Source organism: Scyliorhinus torazame, chromosome 14 (assembly GCF_047496885.1).
Source record: "Scyliorhinus torazame isolate Kashiwa2021f chromosome 14, sScyTor2.1, whole genome shotgun sequence".
Classification (NCBI taxonomy): Eukaryota; Metazoa; Chordata; class Chondrichthyes; order Carcharhiniformes; family Scyliorhinidae; genus Scyliorhinus; species Scyliorhinus torazame.
In genome coordinates, this window is record NC_092720.1 from 20,125,714 (window position 1) to 20,147,962 (window position 22,249).

Sequence of the window (22,249 nt, forward strand, 5' to 3'; positions counted from 1 at the left end):
TGGCCGAACAGGTTTGAGGGGCTGAATGGCTTTGTGCAATTCCTCTGCATCTACAATCCATACAATCCAAAGTGGTGATACACTTCTGGAAAGTTCATGTTGATGTTGGCACTCCTTGGAGAATCTCCCATTTCACATTGGTGAGTTGTATAAATGTTGGTGCTCACATTTGGGGATCTTAGTGCCACAGTATTATAGTTTTGTGTGTTGAATCAGATGTCCAAGTGTTATATGTTTGGAGGAATTGCTTTTTAATTCACTGATATTTTATTCCTCCCAGATCGGTTTGTGATTATTCCTCTTCACTCTCTTATGCCTTCGGTGAATCAGACAGAGGTATGATGGACTACAGTTGATGCAACTTCTGCTTCCTCCACATTGTCTTCACTTAACGGGTGGTACAGTGTTGTAATTTGTGGCTGTGCAGGGACCTTTGTCGTATGCGGTAGAACTTGACATGTAAGGTCACACTGTGAAAAGTGGTTTCTCCGAGTAGGGCTGTTGCTCATTGGAGCAACGTTGCTTTAAGTGGCCTTGTATCATGCTCATGAATGCAAGTCATTACCTGCTGACGGCTGATTGGAGGAAAACAAATTATTTCCATGTTCTGTTAGATGCCAGTGATGGCTCCATCGTGCAAATGATTCCTAAACAATATTGGAACAAGGCTACTTATGCTACTTATTGAGCTTCCTTTTTTTTTCAATTGAAAGCATCAAAATCTGTAAGTGTTAGCAAGGTTTGACATCGGACTTCCTTTAATATTGGATGACGAACTATCTGTCTTCGGATCTTCCTGCAGGGAAGATGATCGCAAGAGATGCTTTGTTTTTCAGGTCCAACAAGAAATCAAAGGACACTTTTGCCCCCATGAAGAGTGACGTCCAAAGATTTCCAGGATAACCTCTTCGGCCCACCTAAACAATGAGAAAAGGATCACGTTTATTTTAAGCTTTGGGTTGCCTGTTTGCCCTCAAAATCTCTTTAAGCACTGTATCTGGCTCCTTTTGACTTATAATTGGCACAGATCTCACACTAAAGCACGAGCCTTAAGTGTTAGAAGCCACTCCTGTATAAATCTGCAAAAGTCACTGGTCTGAACAAGAAGGAAAATCGCATGCCATCTTCATGTGACCATAAGACATGTTTGTTGGTTAGCAAGGAAAAATATTGCACCAGCTAAACTTGGCTCAAATCTGTGCAGAATAAGTTAACAACTATCATTTTCTGACAAACAATGTACATCTCTTTAGCTTCATGATTTCGTAGGAGAAATGATTGACTTATCTGCAGCAGTGAATCCTATTTTTGATCACTTCACTTTACGATTAAATTATATGCTGTCAGCGGGTAATGGTTTGACTGTTGGAAATGCAGGGGAGTTGCTGTAATATAGCATGGTTATATTCTCAGGTTTTCAAGAAGCCACCTCCGGGAGTTCGCAAGATTGTAATTGCTACCAACATCGCAGAGACAAGGTAATGCAACGTGCATTGTTGTGTTCGCAGTGGGAGACGTGTTCTGCAAATGACTGTTTTGCAATTCCATTTGCTCAAGCCGAAGCGATGAGAGGTTCTGTTCCATGACAGGTTCCTGAAAATTCCCTCTTAAGTGCACTCAGATTTCTGGTTCTTCCTCTGAACTTTCATGAGGTTTCAAGCGTACGGAATTTCTTGGGAGTCCTGTCTCGACTTTTTCTCAGTAAACCTGCCCTGATGCCACGCAGTCTTTAAGCAATGATGTGTTTGACCGAGTCCTTTGACAATGCCGAATGTTGTGAAGGCTGAGGTCTGTACAGGACTCATCGGTAAAATGAAAGACCTGTGTTTGGATAGTGCTTTTCACAATCACAAGATGTCTTGAGGAGATTTGCAGCTCGTGAAGTACAAGTTTTGCGGGGATTTATGATTTTTATAGGGTAGTTTGGACCTGCTCCAAATTGGCCATAGCACAGAAAGAAGCCATTACGTCTGTGCCGCTGCTGGCTCTTCAATTAATGTTAACTGCTGTAATAAAAACATAAAGTGCTGGAAAAACTCAGACCTGGCAGCATTTGGGCAAAGAGAAACAAAGTTAATATTTCAAGTCCAATATGATTCTTTCTGCCAAATCTACTGAGCATTTCCAGCACTTTGTTTTTATTTCAGATCTCTAGCATCTGCAATATCCTGCTTTTATTTAACAGTTGTAATCTTATTTCCTTGCTTATCGAGAATCTATATAACTCTGCCTTAAAGTATTCAAAGACTCTGCTTCCACCCCCTTTTGAGGAAGAGAGTTCCAAATGCACATGGCCTCTGAAAGAAAACATGTCTCCATATCTGTGTCAAATGGGCCACCCCTTATTTTTAAATCGTGACCCCTCGTTCTCGATTCTCCCAAAAGAGGAAACATCCTTTCCATATCTACCTTGCCAAGAATACTCAGGATCTTGTATGTTCCGATGAAGTTACCTCTTCCTCTTCTAAACTCCAGTGGATTTGAGCCTAATCTGACCAAACCGCCGATGTGGCCTGACCCGCGATCGGGACCCACCGATCGGCGGGCCGGCCTCTCTGTCTCCCGGCCTCCTTTCTTCCGCGCCGGCGACTGTACTCCTGCGCCATGTTGGGCCGGGGCCGGCCCGGACAAGGGAGTTCCGCGCATGCGCGGAAATCGCGCCGGTGGGACTGCGCATGCACGGGTTCGCGCCGGACCCACTGCGCATGCGCGCATCCCCCGGCGTCCATTCCATGGACGGATCAGCAGCTGGAGCGGCATGAACCGCTCCACCGCCCTGCTGGCCCCCTGTAGGGGCCAGAATTGCTGATCCTGGGGCCGTGTTGACACCGTCGAGAAACGCGACGGCGTCAACACCTAGCCTCAGGATCAGAGAATCCCGCCCCTGCAATCTCACCATTTAGATGATTGTTTTTATTCATCCTGTCAAAATGGACAATTTCACTTTGCCCACATTATACTCTATTTGCAAGATATTTTTACCAATCACTTTATCTATCTATATCCATTTATAGCCTCCTTTTGTCATCTTCACAGTTTACTTTCCTACCTATCTTTGCATCATCAGTTTATTTAGCAATCATGTCTTTGGTCCCTTCATTCAAGTCATTTAGCAGTGAGCAACGCATCTCCTGACTTCCCAAAACCTGTCCACAATCTATACAGTACAAATCAGGAGTGGAGGCGTTAGTTATGATCTTTCAAAAGTCACTGGAGTCCGGGAAAGTCCCAGAGGATTGGAAAATCGCTGTTGTAACCCCCCCTGTTCAAGAAGGGAACAAGGAAAAAGATGGAAAATTATAGGCCAATTAGCCTAACCTCGGTTGTTGGCAAGATTCCAGAATCCATTGTTAAGGATGAGATTTCTAAATTCTTGAAAGTGCAGGGTCAGATTAGGACAAGTCAGCATGGATTTAGTAAGGGGAGGTCGTGCCTGACAAACCTGTTAGAGTTCTTTGAAGAGATAACAAATAGGTTAGACCAAGGAGAGCCAATGGATGTTATCTATCTTGACTTCCAAAAGGCCTTTGATAAGGTGCCTCATGGGAGACTGCTGAGTAAAATAAGGGCCCATGGTATTCGAGGCAAAGTACTAACATGGATTGACGATTGGCTGTCAGGCAGAAGGCAGAGAGTTGGGATAAAAGGTTCTTTTTCGGAATGGCAACCGGTGACGAGTGGTGTCCCGCAGGGTTCAGTGTTGGGGCCACAGCTGTTCTCTTTATATATTAACGATATAGATGACGGGACTGGGGGCATTCTGGCTATGTTTGCCGATGATACAAAGATAGGTGGAGGGGCAGGTAGTATGGAGGAGGTGGGGAGGCTGCAGAAAGATTTAGACAGTTTAGGAGAGTGGTCCAAAAAATGGCTGATGAAATTCAACGTGGGCAAGTGCGAGGTCTTGCACTTTGGAAAAAAGAATAGAGGCATGGACTATTTTCTAAACGGTGACAAAATTCATAATGCTGAAGTGCAAAGGGACTTGGGAGTCCTAGTCCAGGATTCTCTAAAGGTAAACTTGCAGGTTGAGTCTGTAATTAAGAAAGCAAATGCAATGGTGTCATTCATCTCAAGAGGCTTGGAATATAAAAGCAGGGATGTACTTCTGAAGCTTTATAAAGCATTAGTTAGGCCCCATTTAGAATACTGTGAGCAATTTTGGGCCCCACACCTCAGGAAGTACATACTGGCACTGGAGCGGGTCCAGCGGAAATTCACACGGATGATCCCAGGAATGGTAGGCCTAACATACGATGAACGTCTGAGGATCCTGGGATTATATTCATTGGAGTTTAGGAGGTTGAGGGGAGATCTAATAGAAACTTACAAGATAATGAATGGCTTAGATAGGGTGGATGTAGGGAAGTTGTTTCCATTAGCAGGGGAGACTAGGACCCGGGGGCACAGCCTTAGAATAAAAGGGAGTCACTTTAGAACAGAGATGAGGAGAAATTTCTTCAGCCAGAGAGTGGTGGGTCTGTGGAATTCATTGCCACAGAGGGCGGTGGAGGCCGGGACGTTGAGTGTCTTTAAGACAGAAGTTGATAAATTCTTGATTTCTCGAATTAAGGGCTATGGAGAGAGAGCGGGTAAATGGAGTTGAAATCAGCCATGATTGAATGGCGGAGTGGACTCGATGGGCCGAATGGCCTTACTTCCGCTCCTATGTCTTATGGTCTTATGGTGATGGAATACTCTCCTTGCTTGGATGAGTGCAGCTCCAACAGCACTCAAACAGCTTGACACCACCCAGTACCAAGCAACCTGCTTCATTGGCAACCCATCCACAAACATTTACTCCCTCCATCACCGGCATGCAGTAGCAGCCGTGAGTACCATCTGGATACACTGCAGGAACTCACCAAGGCTCCTTAGGCAGCACCTTCCAAACCCATGACCAATGTCATCTGGAAGGAGGAGGGCAGCAGAGACATGGAAACAACACCATTTGGAAGTTCCATTCCAAGCCACTCCTCAACCTGAGTTGTCACTGGCACTGGGTTGAAATCCTGGAACTCTCCCTAGCAACACGGTGGGTGTACCAACACTAAATTGTAAAACGTTGAGGCCCCAGCACTAATCCCTGTGGCACACCACTTGTAACATGTTGCCAATCAGAATATGACCCATTTATGCCTACTTTGTTTCCAGTTAGCTAGCCAATCTTCTACCCATGCCAAAATGTTGCCCTCAAGTTTTTATTTTCTGCAATAACCTTTGATGTGGCACCTTATCAAATGCCTTTTGGAAATCTAAGTACAGCACAACCATCGGTTCCACTTTACCCACAGAACACATTACTTCAGAGAGCTCCAATAAATTGGTTAAACGTGATTTCCCTTTCACAAAACAATGCTGACTCTGCCTGATTACCTTGTACCTTGAATTTATCTAAGTGCGCTTTTATAACATCTTTAATAAAGGCTTCTAACATTTTCCCTGTTACACATGGTGGGCTAATTGTGCTGTCGTTTTCTGTTTTCTGCCTCCATCCCTTTTTGAATATAAGAGTTTCCAGTGTAATTCAATCTAATGGAATCTTCTGAATCTAGGAAATTTTGGAAAAATTTAAATGATTGCATCAATTATCTCGCTAGCCACTTCTCTTAAGACCTTAAGAGCAAGCCCATCAGGACCTGGGGACTTGTCAGCCCACAGCTCCAATGCGGGAAGGCAGTGGAGTAGTGGTATTATCATTGGACTCGTAATCGAGCGACCCAGGGTGGTGCTCTGGGGGCCACGGCAGATGGCGAAATTTGAATTTTATTTTGAATTAAAAGTCTAATGATGGCATGGTAGCACAGTGGTTAGCACTGCTGCCTACGGCGCTGAGGACTCTGATTTGATCCCGGCCCCGGGTCACTGTCCGTGTGGAGTTTCCCCAATCTCCCCATTTCTGCGTGGGTCTCGCCCCCACAACCCAAAAAGATGTGCAGGGTAGATGAATTGGTCACGGTAAATTGCCCCTTAATTGGGGGGGGAAATAAAGAATTGGATACTCTAAATTTATTTTTAAAAAACAATTTTTTAAACTAATGATGACCAGGAAACCATATTGTTGAATATTGTAAAAACCCATTTGATTCACAAATGTCCTTTAGGGAAGGAAATCTGACGTCTTTACCTGATCTGGCCTACATGTGACTCCAGACCCACAGCAATGTGGTTGACACTTGCGTGCCCTCAGGGCTGAGTGCTGGTTCAGTCAGCGATGCTGTGGGTCTGGAGTCACAGGTAGGCCAGATCGGGTAAAGACGTCAGATTTCCTTCCCTTTTTTCTTCAAAAAACTATCTATCTTTATCTTAAAAACGTTTAAAGAAGGAGCCTCAACTGCTTCACTGGGCAAGGAATTCCATAGATTCACAACCCTTTGGGTGAAGAAGTTCCTCCTAAACTCAGTCCTAAATCTACTTCCCCTTATTTTGAAGCTATGCCCCTTAGTTCTGCTTTCACCCGCCAGTGGAAATAACCTGTCCGCATCTATTCTATCTATTCCCTTCATAATTTTATATGTTTCTATAAGATCCCCCTTCATCCTTCTAAATTCCAACGAGTACAGTCCCAGTCTACTCAACCTCTCCTCGTAATCCAACCCCTTCAGCTCTGGGATTAACTAGTGAATCTCCTCTGCACACCCTCCAGTGCCAGTATGTCCTTTCTCAAGTAAGGAGACCAAAACTGAACACACTATTCCAGGTGTGGCCTCACTAACACCTTATACAATTGCAGCATAACCTCCCTAGTCTTAAACTCCATCCCTCTAGCAATGAAGGACAAAATTCTATTTGCCTCCTTAATCACCTGTTGCACCTGTAAACCAACTTTTTGCGACTCATGCACTAGCACATCCAGGTCTCTCTGCACAGCAGCATGTTTTAATATTTTATCATTTAAATAATAATCCCTTTTGCTGTTATTTCTGCCAAAATGGATAACCTCACATTTGTCAACATTGTATTCCATCTGCCAGACCCTAGCCCATTCACTTAGTCTATCCAAATCCCTCTGCAGACTTCCAGTATCCTCTGCACGTTTTGCTTTACCACTCACCTTAGTGTCGCCTGCAAACTTGTACACATTGCCCTTGGTCCCCAACTCCAAATCATCTATGTAAATTGTGAACAATTGTGGGCCCAACACTGATCCCTGAGGGACACCACGAGCTACTGATTGCCAACCAGAGAAACACCCATTAATCCCCACTCTTTGCTTTCTATTAATTAACCAATCCCCTATCCATGCTACTACTTTACCCTCAATGCCATGCATCTTTATCTTATGCAGCAACCTTTTGTGTGGCACCTTGTCAAAGGCTTTCTGGAAATCCAGATATACCACATCCATTTGCTCCCCGTTATCTACCGCACTGGTAATGTCCTCAAAAAAATTCCACTAAATTAGTTAGGCACGACCTGCCCTTTATGAACCCATGTTGCATCTGCCCAATGGGACAATTTCCATCCCGATGCCTCGCTATTTCTTCCTTGATGATAGATTCCAGCATCTTCCCTACTACCGAAGTTATGCTCTCTGGCATATCATTACCCGCTTTCTACCTACCTCCTTTTTTAAACAGTGGTGTCCCGTTTGCTAATTTCCCATCCGCCCCAGAGTCTCGTGAATTTTGGTAAATTATCACTAGTGCATTTGCAATTTCCCTTGCCATCTCTTTTAGCATTCTGGGATGCATTCCATCCAGGCCAGGAGACTTGTCTACCTTTAGCCCCATTAGCTTGCCCATCACTACCTCCTTGGTTATAAGAATCCTCTCAAGGGCCTCACATGTCATAGCCTCATTTCTATCAGTCACTGGCATGTTATTTGTGTCTTCCACTGTGAAGACCGACCCAAAAAACCTGTTCAGTTTCTCAGCCATTTCTTCATCTCCCATTATTAAATCTCCCTTCTCATCCTCTAAAGGACCAATATTTATCTTAGCCACTCTTTTTTGTTTTATATATTTGTCGAAACCTTTACTGTCTGTTTTTATATTCTGAGCAAGTTTACTCTCATAATCTATCTTACTCTTTATAGCATCTTTAGTAACTTTCTGTTGCCCCCTAAAGATTTCCTAGTCCTCTAGTCTCCCACTAATCTTGGCCACTTTGTATGCTTTTTCCTTCAATTTGATACTCTCCCTTATTTCCTTAGATATCCACAGTCGATTTTCCCTCTTTCTACCTTCCTTTTTGTTGGTATAAACCTTTGCTGAGCACTGTGAAAAATCACTTGGAAGGTTCTCCCCTGTTCCTCAACTGTTTCACCATAAAGTCTTTGCTCCCAGTCTACCTAGCTAGTTCTACTCTCATCCTATTGTAATCTCCTTGGTTTAAGCACAAAACACTAGTGTTTGATTTTACCTTCTCACCCTTCATCTGTATTTTAAATTCCGCCATATTGTGATCGCTCCTTCCGAGAGGATCCCTAATTATGAGATCATGAATCAATCCTGTCTCATTACACAGGACCAGATCTAGGACCGCTTGTTCCCTCGTAGGTTCCATCACACACTGTTCTAGGAAACTATCGCGGATACATTCTATAAACTCCTCTTCAAGGCTGCCTTGACCGACCTGGTTAAACCAATCGACATGTAGATTAAAATCCCCCATGATAACTGCTGTACCATTTCTACATGCATCCGTTATTTCTTTGTTTGTTGCCTGTCCCACCATAATGTTACTATTTGGTGGCCTATACACTACTATCAGTGACTTTTTCGCCTTATTATTCTGATTTCCACCCAAATGGTTTCAACCTTACCCTCCATAGCACCGATGTCATCCCTTACTATTGCTCGGATGTCATCCTTAAATAACAGAGCTACACCACCTCCCTTACCATCCACTCTGTCCTTCCGAATAGTTTGATACCCTTGGATACTTAACTCCCAGTCGTGACCATCCTTTAACCATGTTTCAGTAATGGCCACTAAATCATAGTCATTGACGAAGATTTGCGCCATTAACTCATTTACCTTATTCCGAATACTATGAGCATTCAGATAAAGTACACGTTGGCTTTTTTACCTCTGTTTTGAATCTTAACACCTCGATCAGTAACCTCTCCTAAGTTATATTTCCTCTTAACTTTTCTCCTAATTTTCCTTGTCGTTGAACCCATATCTTCATGTAACAACCTGCCACGTCGCTTACCATTAATGTTTTTACTTATTGTTTTATTCCTTTTAGTATTACTAAAATTGGGGGGGAAAAAATAATTGAGTGCTCTAAATTTACTAAAAAAAAAACAAATAGCATCAGATCTTCAACTGACCAGCTGGCTCTCACCCTGGTCCCATACCTACACAGGCAGGAAACACTCTGCCACTGGGGACAGGGGACTCTGGTAATGTCGCTGGACTCAAAGACCCTGAGAAGAAAGAGCTACTCAGTCAGTGCCTCACAGCTAACTTGGCGATGACCAGCGAGCCAGAGCCGCAGTTAGCCCACAGCACATGGTCTGCCTTAAAAGCCACTATAGTCAGCACCTGCGAGGAGAGGCTCGGGCTCTTGGCCAGGAACCACCAAGACTGGTTCAACGAGAACGATCAGGTGATCCAGGTTCTCCTTGAGCACAAACGCAAGGTGTCCCTGAACTGACAGCTCCACCAAAACTCGAGTGAGAAGGAAACAAGCCTGAAGGCCGAGGTGCAACAAAGAACCCGCGACCGAAAGAACAGATGGTGGGTGGAAAGAACGCAGGAGACTCAGCAACTCCATGACAACCACCATGTCCACGGCTTCTTCAACACAACCCCAGCTCACCGTGAAGTTGAAAAGGCCACCCAAAGCTTTTCACAGTAACTTCAAGGCTTCTGGCGCAGATGGAATTCCCGCAGAAGTATTAAAATGCGACAGAGAGGCACTCTTGACAAGAATCCACAACCTCTTCACCCTTGTCCGTAAGGAAGAGAGCATGCTGGGTGAGCTCAGGCACCCCTTAATTGTGACCATGTTCAAGAAAGGAGACCGGTCCAACTGCGGAAATTACAGGCGGATTTCCTTATTCCCCGTCATGGGAAAGTCATAATAATGATAATCTTTATTATTGTCACGAGTAGGCTTACATTAACACTACAATGAAGTTACTGTGAAAAGTCCCTAGCCGCCACACTCCGGTGCCTATTCGGGTACACCGAGGGAGAATACAGAATATCCAATTCACCTAATAGCAGGTCTTTCTGGACTTGTGAAAGGAAACCAGAGCATCCAGAGGAAACCCACGGAGACACAGGGAGAATGTGCAGACTCCGCACAGACCGTGACCCAAGGCAGAAATCGAACCAGGAACCCTGGCGCTGTGAAGCAACAGTGCTAATCATCACAAGAATACCCCTCAACAGCCTTCTCCCAGTGGCTGAAGAGCTCCTCCCTGAGTCTCAGTGCGGTTTCCACCCATCAAGAGGCTCAATGGACATAGGAACAAGTGTAGACCATTCAGCTCCTTGAGCCTGTCCTGCCATTTAATGGATCTGTGACCGAACTCCATATACCTGCCTTTGGCCCATATCCCTTAATATCTTTTCTACTATTCTTTTTTTAAATAAATTTAGAGTACCCAATTCATTTTTCCAATTAAGGGGCAGTTTAGCGTGGCCAATCCACCTACCCTGCACCTCTTTGGATTGTGGGGGCGAAACCCACTCAAACATGGGGAGAATGTGCAAACTCCACACTGACAGTGACCCAGAGCCGGGATCGAACCTGGGACATTGGCGCCGTGAGGCAGCAATGCTAACCACTGCACCACCGTGCTGCCCGTTAATATCTTTTCTTAACAACAATCTACCTATCTCCGATTTAAAATTAACAATGATCTAGCTTTAACTGCTGTTTTTGGGAGAATTCCAAATCCCTACCACCCTTTGAGTGAAGTGGTTTCCCCTAACATCTCTCCTAGTTTTGGAATCTTCAACCAGTAATTTACTTTATCTACCCTGTCCTTCCCTGTTAATACCTTGAAGACTTCGACCAGATCATCCCTCAGATCACTACAATGCCACCTAACTTTGCTTTGTATCCTCCGCAAATTTGGATCTATGACTTTCTCTGCCATTACATGATCTTCAGCGCATGACGAATCCAGGGAAAGTGCAGGGAGCAGCATCAACCTCTACATGGCCTTCTTCAATCTCGCAAAGGTCTTCGACTCTGTCAAACGTGAGGGATTGTGGAACATCCCCCTCAAATTTGGCTGCCTGCAGAAATTAGTCAGCATTCTTCGCCTGCTCCACGATGACATGCAAGTCGTGATCCTCCCAAACGGAACCACCACAGACCCAATACATGTGCAAACGGGTCAAACAGGCTGTGTCATCACACCAACGCTTTTCTCCATCTTCCTCACAGTAACGCTCCACCCTGTCACCCTGAAGCTTCTGTCATACGAGAGTACCTTTAAGAAATAGGTGTTTAGCGGATGACTGCAGTGATGTCAGAGTGTGGGTGGAGCTGGGTTGTCTGTCTTTCACTTTCGCTTTTGAGCAGGCATCTACATGGTGTGTTTGGTTTCGTTTTGAGAGGGCAGAGCTGCAATGAAAGACAGTAGATTTGCATGGATATCTCTACAAGCAAAAGAGTGTTCATTTGGGTGATTTCTAAGGGATAACAGCTTTCAGTAGAGAATTTAAACCTGTTGTCTTTCTGTAAAAAGGGTCATTTGTCTTATGGATGTTGCAAGGAAAGATTCAGGGTTACTTATAGAATATTGTATCTGTGGGGATTGTTGGTGTTGATAGCTGTTAAGATGTTTACTGTGGGTTTATAATGTGTTAACTGGTTTCATAAATAAACTTTGTTTTTTTGTTTAAAAATACTCTTAGTTCTCTGTTGCATCACACCTGCAAAGTAGGCCCGTGTGCTCCCCATAATCACAATCTATTTAAAGTTGTGGATCAGATGAACTCCATGATACACTTTGGGGTTCTCTAAACTCTGGCCCATAATACTTCCTGCTGGAGTGGAGCTGACCTTCCAGACAAGTGGGAACTGTTCAATCTCTTGACACCTCAAAGCCAGAACCAAGACCATCCCTTATGTTAACAACTACACTTATTACTTTCTGCACTTTTCTTTCTGTAAATGTACGAACTGGCAGTCAAAGTGAATGGGATGGTTTCATATCAATTGACATCATAGTTTTTTTTAATATTCCTATCTTTTAAGCCGATACGTTGTAAATGGAAATAAGAGCTGCAAAGGTTTAAGTGCGAAGTAAAATTAGAAAATGTCAAGACACACATAGGTTCATTAGTATCTGCGAAGAGAGCAGACCAATTAATGTTTTGGGTTGAAGGAATTTTTCAGAGCTGAACACCTTATCTAAACTGCCACGGTAGCACACGTGCTAGGTTCACAGCGCCAGGTTCCCAGGTTCGATTCCCCGCTGGGTCGGAATCTGCACGTTCTCCCCGTGGCTGTGTGGGTTTCCTCCGGGTGCTCTGGTTTCCTCCCACAGTCCAAAGACGTGTAGGTTAGGTGGATTGTCCTGCTAGATTGCTGTTCGTGTCCAAAAAAGGTTAGGAGGGGTTATTGGGTAATGGGGATAGGGTGAAAGTGAGGGCTTAAGTGGGTCGGTGCAGACTCGATGGGCTGAATGGCCTCCTTCTGCACTGTATGTTCTATGTATCTATGTATTAGCAGAGAAGATAGGAGCAGGAGGAGGCCATTCGGCCTTCCAGCCTCATCGGCCAATCATTAAGATCATGGCTGATCATCCAACTCAGTAGCCTCATCGCGATTTCCCTCACTATCCTTTGATCCCCTTCGCCCAAATGCTATATCAAACTGCATCTTGAAAACATATAATGTTTTGACCTCAACTACTTCCTGTGGTAACAAATTCCACAGGCTCACCATTCTCTGGGTGAAGAGATTTCTCCTCAACTATGTCCTAAATGGTCTACCCTGTATCCTCGGACTGTAACCCCTAGTTCTGGACACACCCACCATCAGGAACATTCTTCTTGTATCTATCATGTGTAGTCCTGTTTAGATTTTTATGCGTTTCTATGAAATTCCCCCCCCATATTCTTCTGAACTCCAGCGAATACAATCCTGACCGACACAATCACTCCTACGTCAATCCCGCCATCCCAGGAATCAGTCTGGTGTATGAGGACACCCAGGTATCGGTGCACATTCCCCTCTCCCAATTTATAGCCGTTCAGATAATCTGCCTTCCTGTTTTGGCTACCAAAATGGATAACCTCGCATTTATTCAAATTATACTGCATCTGCCATTCATTCTCCCTGTGTTTGCATGGGTTTCCTCAGGATGCTCTGGTTTCCTCCCACAAGTCCCGAAAGACGTGCTGTTAGGTAATTTGAACATTCAGAATTCTCCCTCCGTGTACCCATACAGGCGCCCGACTGGGGGATTTTCTCAGTAATTTCATTGCAGTGTTAATGTAAGCCTACTTCTGACAATAAAGATTATTATAAAAGAAAGGCCAAATAAACCACATCCACGTGGAACCGAGAGTGTGCTCAACTTTTGTGCAGACCTCTAAATGGACGGTTAGTGGACCCAATCGAAATGAATGGATACCTCCAATAAATATTTAAATTGGGACCTCTAGTGTTCCCACGAAGTTTCCAGATATCTGAGGGCATCTCACTCTGGTCTCTTTAGCATCTCCATTTTTAATTGCTCCACCGTTGGTTGGGCATGTCTCCTGCTGCATGGCCCACGTTCTCGAATTCTCTCTCTAAACTGTCCATCTGTCTTTCCTTCTTTAAGACACTCCTTAAAACCTATCTCCCTGATCAAGCTCTTGGCCATCTGCCCAAATGTTTGTTGTCTTACGTGTTTTATCGCCCAATTTTGTTTTATCATTCATCCTGTGAAGCTCCTTGGGATATTTCATTACGTTAAAGGTGCTACATAAATTATTGTTGTTCTTCTTCATATGGGACCATGAGCTTGTTCCCCATGTTAGTGTTGCTGTGAATTTGGTAGGTGTCAGAGATGCCCTGGAAGAGGAGACGGAATTTCTCTCTGCCTTGGCTCGCATTCTTTCCTCAGTTATCATCAAAAAACAATTAACTGGGTCATTCTGTCTTCTTTCTGTTTCTGTCTGCCCTGTGCTTATGTAGCATGCTTAGCACATGTAAAGCACCAAGTTGTCTTAAGAGACATGAAAGGCTGCTGGATAAAAGCAAGTCTTTAACAGACCTCCTATGTATTCCCAGCATTTTCTGCTTTTACTTAAGTACCGATGCATAAAACGGTACACGTATATTTTTAAAATCCAATTTGTCATAATGATTTGTAGCTGGTGATTAGTAAAAGGTTAGCTTTAAAATAGTGGATTTCTTTTCTTTCAGCATCACCATAGATGATGTGGTTCATGTAATAGATGGAGGAAAGATAAAAGAGACTCACTTCGACACACAAAACAATATTAGCACAATGGCAGCAGAGTGGGTCAGCAAAGCTAATGCCAAGCAGCGGAAAGGTCGAGCCGGCAGGTAAAGTAAGCTTGTCTGTCAACTTGTGTTAGATGAAATGTCATGGGAACAAGCTGTCTACAGTGCGCACTGCAATCCATGGGCATTTGCCGAATTAAAGGTCACTGGCCATTGACTTGGACTGGAAAGGAATGTCACTGGTGTTTCTTGTTTATTTTGTCAAAGATATTGTAGTCAGTCACGGCTGTGCTGCCTGTTGAGCTTTCACAGGGCAGTTAGTGACCCGGCGGCAGGGTCCCTGGGGCTCGATTCCAACTTTGGGCGATTGCATTCTCCCCGTGTCTGGGTGGGTTTCCACCGGGAGCTCCGGTTTCCTCCCATAATCTAAAGAGGTGCGGGTTAGGTGGATAGGCCATGCTAAATTGCGTTTTAGTGTCCAACGATTAGGTAGGGTTGCAGGGGAGTGGGCCGAGGGAGGGTGCTCTTTCAGAGGGTTGGTGTAAACTCGATGGGAAGAATGTTCCCACCCCCTACCCTGTAGGAATTCTAAGTGGTGATGCTAACTCTAAAGGAGTTGACTACTTTAATCCTACTTGTCCACCTTTTATTTCCTTTGACCGGTTTTAAAAAGGAAGTGTAATAGTCCTGCTCTCCATAAGATGCTGGTGATTGGGTTGCATTGGTGATAAGACTGGCTGAAGTATATGAATGTGGTAGATGTAACTTAATTTAAGAAAGCTTGCAGCTGATAGGAAAGTAATCAAAAAGGCTGCCTATTTGCATCGCACATACAGCAGTGTACTCCAGAGCACTTAAATGATGCAACCTGATTGGAACCCAGATGATACAATTAAAAGGTTAAAAGATTTCCTTGGCTTTTCCTGTGCCTGCATGGAAGCTGGATTTTGCTGGTTTCATTTATTACAAGATAAAGCTCAATTACCTGTAGCTGTGTTCAATATTATGTTACAGTGTATTAGCATTTAATACAGTTATGCTTTGATTGAAAGTTGTCTGAGATTTGCATTGCTGTAAGAGCTATTTCGACTGCACAGTACCATTGCTTCCTGTTATAATTTGAAGCCTGGTTTAAAGGGATGAATCACTGGCATTTGATTATTTTCAATTTGCTTTCTCCCCTTGCAGCACAGTCAACTGCTTTCCAGCATCCTAGATTCTGATTAGTACGATATGTAAGAAAATGACTCTCCACTCGAGTGAATAGAAGTTTTATTCCCAAAGTTATAATGAGCTGTTTACAGAGCTGAAGCCACATAGAATGTCCCAGTTGCACTCGGACTACAACTGTGGCACTAGTGCAAAGGGTTTTAGTTTGCACTAAGCAAAGCAGTTGCAGCATAGAAATAACCTGGATTTGGAGTTGGGGCCTGAATTGACACTGGAGCAAAGCTGAAGTCAGTTCAAGCCTCAACACCCAGTGAACGTTACAAAACAGTCACGCCTGTGCGAAGCCAAACTCCTCACTTTGTTCTGACACAGTCTTGGGCAGTCCCTCGGGATTGAGGATGTCTTGCTTCAACCCCAATGTGATGGGCTCTGAGATGGCTGATAGGTCCAATGCACGATCTGCAGGTTCAACCACGTGCAGACCAGCTGATACTTGAAGGGTCAGGTGGTTGAGATGTTTCTCCCTTTTAAGGCAGTGCGTTCTTGATCATAACAGGCCAAGTACAATAAATTCTTCCCACCTTCTACAGCCCCTGTCCGTCCTTGGAACCCATGAAAGTCTTTGGGCTCCCAGACTGAGGAGTTCAACTGTTGGTGCCTAATGGTGCTGCTGTACATGCAAACTATCAAAGCATGAATGCGAGTGTTGAATATGTAACAATTGAGGATGCAAAGCCGTGGTTTGATATTTTGTCCCACTGCATGTTGAATCCCAGCATGTTACTCAAGTACATTGAGTGCAGTCCATTGCCTGTATTTCCACACATAGAATGGATTATATTTCATTGTCTAGCTTAGAATGGATTATATTTCATTGTCTCGCCAAGCCAATAATCATGACAGTGCTGCTTTAATTTGTGAACTCATCTTCGACAGATGGAGAAGTTACAGCTAGTGGTGACCATCTATTTGCCTTACTTGTGCCAGCTAGAACTCTTGATTATTGTGTCTACCTTCTAGGGTGCAGCCAGGCTGCTGTTACCACTTGTATAATGGATTGCGAGAGAGCCTTCTAGATGACTATCAGCTTCCGGAAATCATGAGGACTCCACTTGAAGAGCTTTGCTTACAAATTAAGGTTAAAAATAATTGCTGTTCTCAATTTAGAGTGTCTTTGCCAGTTGCTGTGAATCAGGCCAATTTATATGTGGATACTGTGACAAGATTATCTTGTTATATTCGTGAATATGAATGTGCATTGCCAGTGATGACCTTTGTAGTCATGGTTAGGTGTGTCAGAGGATCATAAGTCCATTTTGTCTCATTATCAATGATCCTATCCTCCCATTACAGCGTGTTAATCAACCCGAAGAGGCAGGCAACCCTCTACTTAATGTCTCGGTTGCTGATGATTATCGTGAGTCTGGTTCATACAGTGCATGTACTCTTCTGGACAGCCGGTCGGAGAGGAATTTTCCAAAGTATTTTTTCCCCTTGTCGGCACCGCATTTTCCCCTCTCTTTTTAGCCATGCTAAAATTGCCCCTTGGTGTCCAATGGTTAGGTGAGGTTAGTGATTGGGCGGAGGCGAGGGCCTAGGTAGAACACTCTTTCGGTGCTAACTCGATGGGCCGACTAGCCTAATTCTGCACCGAAGGGATTCTATGGATTCCAAAGAGATTGTGGAGTAAAAGGCGTAAATTTTAGTCATGATGTTCCAGCGGTCATGGTGTCTGGGGCAGGTTTGACGGTCCAGCAGGTTGGTGATTATGGAACTGGATCAGCAGCCTAGCCATTGTGAATTTGGATCCTGCCAGGGCAATGCATCTGGTAATAGTAGAATCAGAATCCTGAAAACAATCATTTTTTATATTCTTTCATGAGATGAGTGTGTCACTGGCAAGGACAGCATTTGTTGCTCATCTCTAATTGCCCTTGAGAAGGTGGTGTTAAGCTGCCGCCTTGAACCGCTGCAGTCCATGCTGTGTAGGTACACCCACAGTGATGTTAGGAAGGGAGTTCCAGGATTTTGACCCGGGGACAGTGAAGAAAAGGGGATTGTAGTTCCAGATCAGGATGCTGTGTAGCTTGGACAGGAACTTGCAACTGCCATGTATCTGCGGCCCTTGTCGTCCTAGGTAGTAGAAATCTGGGGTGGCGAAGGAAGCTTGATGAATTGCTCCAGTGCATGAAAGCTTATGGATTGTTATGTGAAGCTAATTTGTTCAGAGACTAGAATCTGCCACTCCTGCCTGGTGAGGGCCAGCTGTAACTCCAAGCCAACAGTATGCAATTGACTCTTAATGTCCACAGGAAAATTGGGACTGAATAATAAATGCTGCCATGCCCCCCTCGCCCACATACCAACTGAGTAAATCGCAAGATAATAAGAAAGAGGAGTAGGTCATTTGGCCCATCGAACAGTCTCCACCATTCACTTGAGATCGTGGCTGATTGTGGTCTTCACTCCACCTTCCAAACAAACCCCCCTCAACCCCTCCCCCCAATAACTAACCCTTGACTAACCCTTTGATTGACACCCTTGTCAATCATGAATCTGTCTTGATGATATTCATGGAGGAGCCTCCGCTGCTCTCTGGAGTTAACTATATGCAGACCATATAGTGTCTTTTCATATCATGGTGGAATGTCTCCTGGAGCTTGACGAAAGGGAAGTGTTGAACACTGAGGTTGAGACACTGGAAGCAGATTACACGAGTTTGGGGAAGGTGCAGTTCCAGAGAGAGGCTTTTGAAGGCTGGGGAAGATGCAACAAGGGGGAGGCTCTGCCAGCTTTGGAGGAGTGGAATATGGGCAGAAATTTGGAAGTCCAGACTCAGAAGAACAGAGGTACACCAATACATGAACAGTGCCATGGGAGTTCCATTAATCAGTAGTATATTAAGAGTCATATGCCTGGCTCCTTATCTGCCCAATTTTAGCATATTCTATATATGCTATCTTTGCAGTTCCCCTAACTGCTCCTAGGTAGTGCACCCATCTGCCCATCACTGCTTCTCAAGGCTTGATCTTTTCCTCTTCACTGCCAGAGTTTAGCTTTATTGCACTCGTACTGTCGTCTAGACCCTCCCTCACACCACGTCTCAAAAGCTAACACAGTTCTGTCTGCATTCCTGCCACCATGATGTCTATGTCCCTGACTGCTTTCCTGTCACCTGACCTGCCACCCACTCAGGCAGGCAAGCTTCTGACTCCTTTGAAGGCCGGCATCTAGTCCCCACCCAACAATCGAAGCTGAAACACATGTTAAATAAAATCGGGGGGAGGCAGAGACAGAAATACCCAGAAGGAGAGTTTGGCTATGGAGAGAGACAGAGCACATAGATGAAAGCAAACACAGGGAGAGATGAAAAGAGACAGGAAAGAATCCTTGCATAGAGAACAAGCCAGATAGTATCCTCGGTCTCGACACTCTGTTATGTCAAGATCACCTCGGCGTCAATGTGGTGTTCTTTGGTGATGCAACTCGAAGTTGGCTAGAAATCTTCAATTTGCAAAGTTCCCTAACCGGGGAACAGTAAACATTGACCTTTGAACCTGTGTTTATTTAATAGTATCTGGAGCTGACTTGGATGATGAATATTTCAGAAACTCTGGTGCAACCCTGACATTTATCATCCACCCATCCTTTTTCCTCTTCCCCAGCTGGAAATCTAAACCCATTTGACAGCACGTTGTTATTGAATACCGTCTCACAATTTTGTCTTTTAATGTAAAACGGCTGCCATTTCTGTTTGAAGTGTTAAATAAGAGTTGTACGGTTGAATGATTTTCGATATAAAACTGCAGAATACATTAAAGGCCCAAGTTTTATTTTGAGAATTTTCTCTTGCGGTCAGGGGATTTTTATTTTATTAAACACAGGTTGACTGAGGATCTTTTGCCTTCATCTACGTGTGAGAATGCGTTTGATTAACCGGGTGTGTTTTTTAAAACTTTTGCCACAGATTTTAAATCTTGGTCGAATTGCCCATTTCCTGGAGAAGGCAATGCAACCTCCTTCAAAGGAAGCGGTGAACCTGGCTGTGACCCATCTTAAAGAACTGGTGAGTATGTGCTGACCTAAAGTCAGCAGATAGACAAGCTCACCTCTTTTTGACGGCTGACTCTGGAAACATAGAAAAAAAAGGAAGCGGCCATTCGGCCCTTCGAGCCTCCTCCGCCATTTAATATGATGGTGGCTGATCATCCAACTCTATGGCCTGCTCTCACTTTCTTCCCCATCCCCCCCCCCCACACACATTCTTTGATCCCTTTCGCCCAATAATTATATCTAACTCCTTGGAAACATACAATGTTTTGGCCCCAACTACTTTCTGTGATAGCGAAGTCCATAGACTCCTTACTCTCTGGGTGAAGAGATTTCTCCTCATCTGAATCCTAAGCGGCCTACCCCATATCCTCAGACTGTGACCTCTGATTCTAGACACCCCCACCATCGGGAACATCCTTACTGCATCTTGCCTGTCTAGCCCTGTTAGAATTTTATAGGTTTCTATGAGATTCACCTCTCATTCTTCTAAACTCCAGCGGATATAATTGTAATTGGGCAGCACGGTAGCATTGTGGTTAGCACAATTGCTTCACAGCGCCAGGGTCCCAGGTTCAATTCCGGCTTGGATCACTGTCTGTGCGGAGTCTGCACATCCTCCCTGTGTGTGCGTGGGTTTCCTCCGGGTGCTCCGGTTTCCTCCCACAGTCCAAAGATGTGCAGGTTAGGTGGATTAGCCATGATAAATTGCCCTTAGTGTCCAAAATTGCCCTTCGGGTGGGGTTACTGGGTTATGGGGATAGGGTGGAGGTGTTGACCTTGGGTGGGTGCTCTTTCCAAGAGCCAGTGCAAACTCAATGGGCCGAATGGCCTCCTTCTGCACTGTACATTCTATGATAATCTATGTAACGGACTCAATTTCTCCTCGTGTGTCAGTCCTGCCATCCCGGGAATCAGTCTGGTAAATCTTTGCAGCACTCCCTCTGTGGCAGGAACATCCTTCCTCAGGATAGGAGACCAAAATTGAACACGATAGTCCAAATGTGGTCGCACCAAGGCCCTGTATATCTGCAACAAGACACCCCTGCTCCTGAACTCAAGCCCTCTCGCAATGAAATAATAAAGCTACTGGTACTAAGTGACTGTGTCGTTGCGACTCAAGTTAGAATCATAGAATAGCACAGATAGAGACTGACCCATCGAGTCTGTACCGGTTCTTTCGTCGGCCAGTCGAATTAGTCCCCAATCCCTATCAAGTATTGGACCAATTCCCTTTTGAAAGCTATTGCTGGATCTGTATCCACCACCCAATTCGGCAGTTTTGTTACAAATCCTAACAACTCGTTGCGTAAAAAGGTTTTTCCTCATGTTGCCTGGTGCTTTTTTGCCAGCCTTAGATCTGTGACATCTGGTTTTTAATATTACACCCATTAGAAACAATTTCTCTTTATTTACTCAGTCGTAGCCTGAACCAACTCTGGCATGTATTGGAGTGAGAGGTACTGCAGTTAGCAATCTTGTTCCACTGCATTTTAGAGTCATTGGGCAAGAGCGGGATTAGGTCAGTGTTTGAGAGGGCAGTGTGGTCATTCTGAATTCTCCCTCTGTGTACCCGAACAGGCGCCAGAATGTGGCGACTAGGGGATTCTCACAGTAACTTCATTGCAGTGTTAACGTAGGCCTACTTGTGACAGTGATAAAGATTATTATTGTTATTATTCAATTTATTTTCATATGATGAGGCTGTGCTGAGTGAATTAGATTGCCCTGTGATTGATTACCATAATTAACCTTTTGAAATCTTGCAGCCCCCTTCCGCTGCTTGAACATTCTAATCGCCCTGCATTGCACACACTGGCTGCAAGGTGCACTAGCCACTTGCCAAGGCAGCTTCCATGGTCTGTTGCGAACTGCAGAGCACCACCATCTAAAGATTTTAACCCTAAACAGTTTGGGATTATTTGTCACTGAGTCACAATCCTGTAACTTGCTACCCAACATCATCATGGGTACACCTTCATCATGTGGGCGACAGAGCTCAAGAACCAGGCCTGCCGTTACTTTCTTGAGGGCAATCGGGTGGGCAATAAATGCCGGTCTTGCTTCTGATGCTGATATGCCAAGAGTGAATTTTTAGAAAGTGACAGAGAATATGTTGTAAAATGTATTTTCATCATTCTCATTTAATTGCAACATTTATTTATGCTGAAAAAAGACATTTTGTCGAAGTTTTTCGTCTTACACTCATAATCACAAGAATGCCAATGTCAGGGGAAACAACTTTATAGTGTATAAGAAAGAGTGCTGATTGGTTGGCATTTTGACTCTGGTTGCTGGAGGTGTTGCCATGGAGAATGCACCAGTTAATGGTGACTGACAGTTAACTGCCATGGGCATTGTTTGAAGATTTAAACCAGGTAGAACCTTCAAGAGTATTGAAAGTCAGAGAGATCTAGGTGTAAAGGTCCACAGGCCACTGAAAGGGGCAACACAGGTGGAGAAGGTAGTCAAGAAGGCATACGGCATGGTTGCCTTCATTGGCCGGGACATTGAGTATAAGAATTGGCAAGGCATGTTGCAGCTGTATCAAACCTTAGTTAGGCTACACTTGGAGTATAGTGTTCAATTCTGGTCCAGACACTACCAGAAGGATGTGGAGGCTTTAGAGAGGGTGCAGAAGAGATTTACCAGA

General features: G+C 44.4%; 1 protein-coding gene across 1 annotated transcript in view; it reads left to right on the plus strand.

The window, feature by feature from the left end:
* Positions 1 to 22,249, plus strand: part of dhx36 (DEAH (Asp-Glu-Ala-His) box polypeptide 36) — a 93,158-nt gene that overhangs the window by 48,042 nt on the left and 22,867 nt on the right. The window contains 5 exon segments of the mRNA XM_072473797.1: positions 281 to 336; positions 1,414 to 1,478; positions 14,335 to 14,478; positions 16,567 to 16,684; positions 19,514 to 19,612. Of these exon segments, the coding sequence (XP_072329898.1) occupies positions 281 to 336; positions 1,414 to 1,478; positions 14,335 to 14,478; positions 16,567 to 16,684; positions 19,514 to 19,612 (482 nt within the window).